The 3,220-nt window shown below is 44.8% G+C and overlaps 1 protein-coding gene across 1 annotated transcript in view; it reads right to left on the bottom strand.

Moving 5' to 3' along the window:
- The window catches only part of OAS3 (2'-5'-oligoadenylate synthetase 3, 100kDa), a 26,811-nt gene that overhangs the window by 8,867 nt on the left and 14,724 nt on the right, over positions 1–3,220 (bottom strand). The window contains exons 9-10 of the mRNA XM_008592177.1: positions 1,442–1,617; positions 391–641 (exon numbers count right to left, since the gene is read on the bottom strand). Coding sequence (XP_008590399.1) covers positions 391–641; positions 1,442–1,617 — 427 coding nt within the window. The remainder of the gene's footprint in view (positions 1–390; positions 642–1,441; positions 1,618–3,220) is intronic.

Raw genomic sequence — 3,220 nt, forward strand, 5'->3', positions numbered from 1 at the left:
TCCCGCTCACTGGCTGAGCGAGGGGTGGGAGCAACACCAAGGGTTGCGATCCCGTTGCCGGTCCCGGTCCGGTACGGGCGCGACACTGAGGGTTGTGATCCGTTGCTGGACACGAAAAAAGACGAAAAAAAAGGAAAAAAAGAAAAAAGAAAACTGTTGGGTGGCCCTTAATGTGAGAAATGGTGTTTTATCATGCTAATAAAACTGGCCATGCTTTCCTATGGGGCTCCTGTGTTCATGCTTTCTCAAAGAGTCTAGAGAAAAGCAGAGTGAGGGGCAGGATTAGTAACCCAGACCCCACCTTGCACCACTCCTGGGTACACTGACTCCAGGGTGACAGTGGGGAAGGAAGAGAGGATGAAGGCAGACAAGGGGGATATGGGTCTGCACCTGGGTTTCCGAAGCTGACCAAGGAGGTGCGTTCTCAGAGCTGGATCCTCAATGCTGTAGTTGACCGTCCAGTAGACACAGAGCTGCTGATGCTGCTGGACAAGCCTCAGGATGGTCCGGAGGCCTTGGGCCATGTTGAAACGGTCCTTCCTGCAGCCCTGCTCCCAGGCAAAGATGGTCAGGAGTTCCAGGGCATAAACTGGGGGCAGAGAGGCACAGGCTGGCCGATCTCCTTTGTCCTGAGCTGCAACCTATGTCACCCAGGGCCAACCAAAGATTAATGAATGTGAGTACCTACTGTGTGCCAAGCATGGCCCTAAGCACTTTGGGAAGGTGGAGAATATGTAAAATAGGACCACAGAAAGAGTAGAACCTCGGAGACAGTCTGGCTGATGCTTCCCACTTTACAGGTGGGTAAACTGAGGTCCAGAAGAGGGTAGTGACTTGTCCAAGGACACACAGTGAGACTGAGAGCTCAGACTTGGCCTTTGCCTGGAGTCTCCCCTCAAGGAATATATGAGGTGGTTGTACAGGAATGGGGGTTGCAATGTATCCATCTTGGTATTCCAACACCCATCATGACAGTTAGCAACAGTGGTGCTCAATAGATGTGTGCTGAATACATGAGTGAGTGAATGTGGGTTGAAATTCAGAGAAGTGTTTACTAAGGGAGCTCTGAAGGATACTCAGGGTTTAGCACAACTTGCAAAGAAGGTGGTAATGGGGGGACCCACTTAAGCAAAGGCTTGGAGGTGGGAAAGACGAGAAATATTAGCAGAGAGAGGAGAGAGGACAAACAGATGGGCTAAAGGGGGATGGTGAACCCCAGCTACAAGAAAGGAGGACTTTGGACTTGAGGGAGAAGAGATTCTATCAGTGGCTTCCAGATGTGGGCATGCGATGGAGGATGGAGGAGATGGTCCCTCACTTGAGATGGTCAGTAAGAAAGAGAGGAGGGGAAATGTCTGTGTAGGGGAGCAGTGATTGGCTGAGGCAGTTGCCATGGCAGCAGCTGCTTCCAGGAGGAGCAAGGGAGTACTCAAGGCCTCACCTGGAGGTACCAGTGCTTCACTAGCAGGATCAGGTTCTTCAGCTTGGCTGGGCGAGTGTTCACGAAGTTCCTCCGCAGCTCTGCAAAGCAGGCCTGGTACTCACCCTCCTGGCAGCCACTGTCAAGGAGGGTCGAGTAGACCTGGGGCTTAGGTTTGGTGCCAGAATTGAGCTGCCCTGTGGAAGTTTGAAACACTCTGAGTGTGCAACTCTAATTGAAGACAGCAGCATTTCCCAACCCATCTATTCACCAGTCTTTATGAATATTTTAACATTAATTAGTAACATTGCAATTAATAATATGCTATAACATTGAATAACAGACTATCAATCTTTTTAGCATCAATTATGTACTGGTTGCTTTTCGATAATTTTCACTAATCCATCCAATAACTCTGCAAGGTGGATCATCTTGACCCCAGAAAAGCTGTGTAGCATAGTGGTTAAGGGAATGAACTTTGAAGACAGACAGGCTTGGGTTCAAATCCAAGCTGTGTGATTTTTGCCTCTTCGTCTCTCAGTTTCCTTATCTGTAAAAGGGGGATTATAAATAGCATTTACCCTTGGAAGGATATTGTAAGAATCATGAAATCTAAATGTGCTCAATAAGCATCAACTATTGCTATTATTGTCATCTCCCAGAAGAAAAAAACAAGGCATAGAGGGGAAAGCTGGAATTGAGTCCCACCCCTTTCTTTCATAATGCTGGCCTCTAGAATAAATGCCTTCTCCATGAAAGGCAAGTAAAAATGGTCACCCACCAGCAGAAAGAGGCCTCAAGAAAGCTTGCTGCTAGGGCTCGGGGGAAAAACAAAAAGTCCCCCACAAGAAACTGAAACCTCAATCCTATACTAGATGGGGGTGTGTAGTCCAAATTTATAGCATCTGCATGGTGAGGAATACCCAGGCTGCTAAATTAATGCCTAACCTGGCCTGGAAATTAGTGAAACTCTCAGTACCCATCTAGAAGCAAACTGAAAACTTGGTCCCTGAGGGATGTTTCTCCAACCGAGAGCACAAAGGACTTCCACAGGAAAAGGAAGTCTTTCACTTTCTTTTACTTTTTTCTTTTTACTTTCTTCCACAAGAAAATAAAAGCTCCACATACCCCAAAGATGAGCTCACAATAAAAAATTATAAACCACACAAAGAAGCGATCCACTATGAGAGAAAGTCAAGTGACACAACAAATAGGAGAATTAGCCTTTCAAGAATTTGAGATAATAAGACAATTTGAGATATTAAATTAAGCATGTTTAAAATTATTAAAGAGAAAAAAGAAACTGAAACCACAACGAGAGAACTGAATCTTATGAACAAATGGTAGGTTGATTTGAAAAAGAGCCAAATAGAACTTCTATAAGTGAAAAATAGTCACTGAAATTTAAAAAAAATTAAGAATAGGCAGCAGACGCATTTGAAGAGTTAGTAAAATGAAGGAAAGATTTGAGCACCTGAGAAACAGGTAGCCTTGANCATTTGAAGAGTTAGTAAAATGAAGGAAAGATTTGAGCACCTGAGAAACAGGTAGCCTTGAGAGGTAAAGAGATGGGAACAATGAGAGAGATAAAAAGATGTGGAGGATGAAGTGAGAAACCATCTTATAGGAGTTCTGGAAGGAGAGAATAGAGAATATAGGGAAGAGGCAACTGAAGGACATCTCCCAAAAACTAAAGGAAGAATTGAGTTCTCAGACTCAGGAGGCACAACAAAGTCCAAACAGGATATATAAAAAGAAATCCATGCACAGGAATATCAAAGAGAAACTGAAGAATATTAT

Source organism: Galeopterus variegatus, unplaced genomic scaffold, assembly GCF_000696425.1.
Source record: "Galeopterus variegatus unplaced genomic scaffold, G_variegatus-3.0.2 Scaffold7637, whole genome shotgun sequence".
Lineage (NCBI taxonomy): Eukaryota > Metazoa > Chordata > Mammalia > Dermoptera > Cynocephalidae > Galeopterus > Galeopterus variegatus.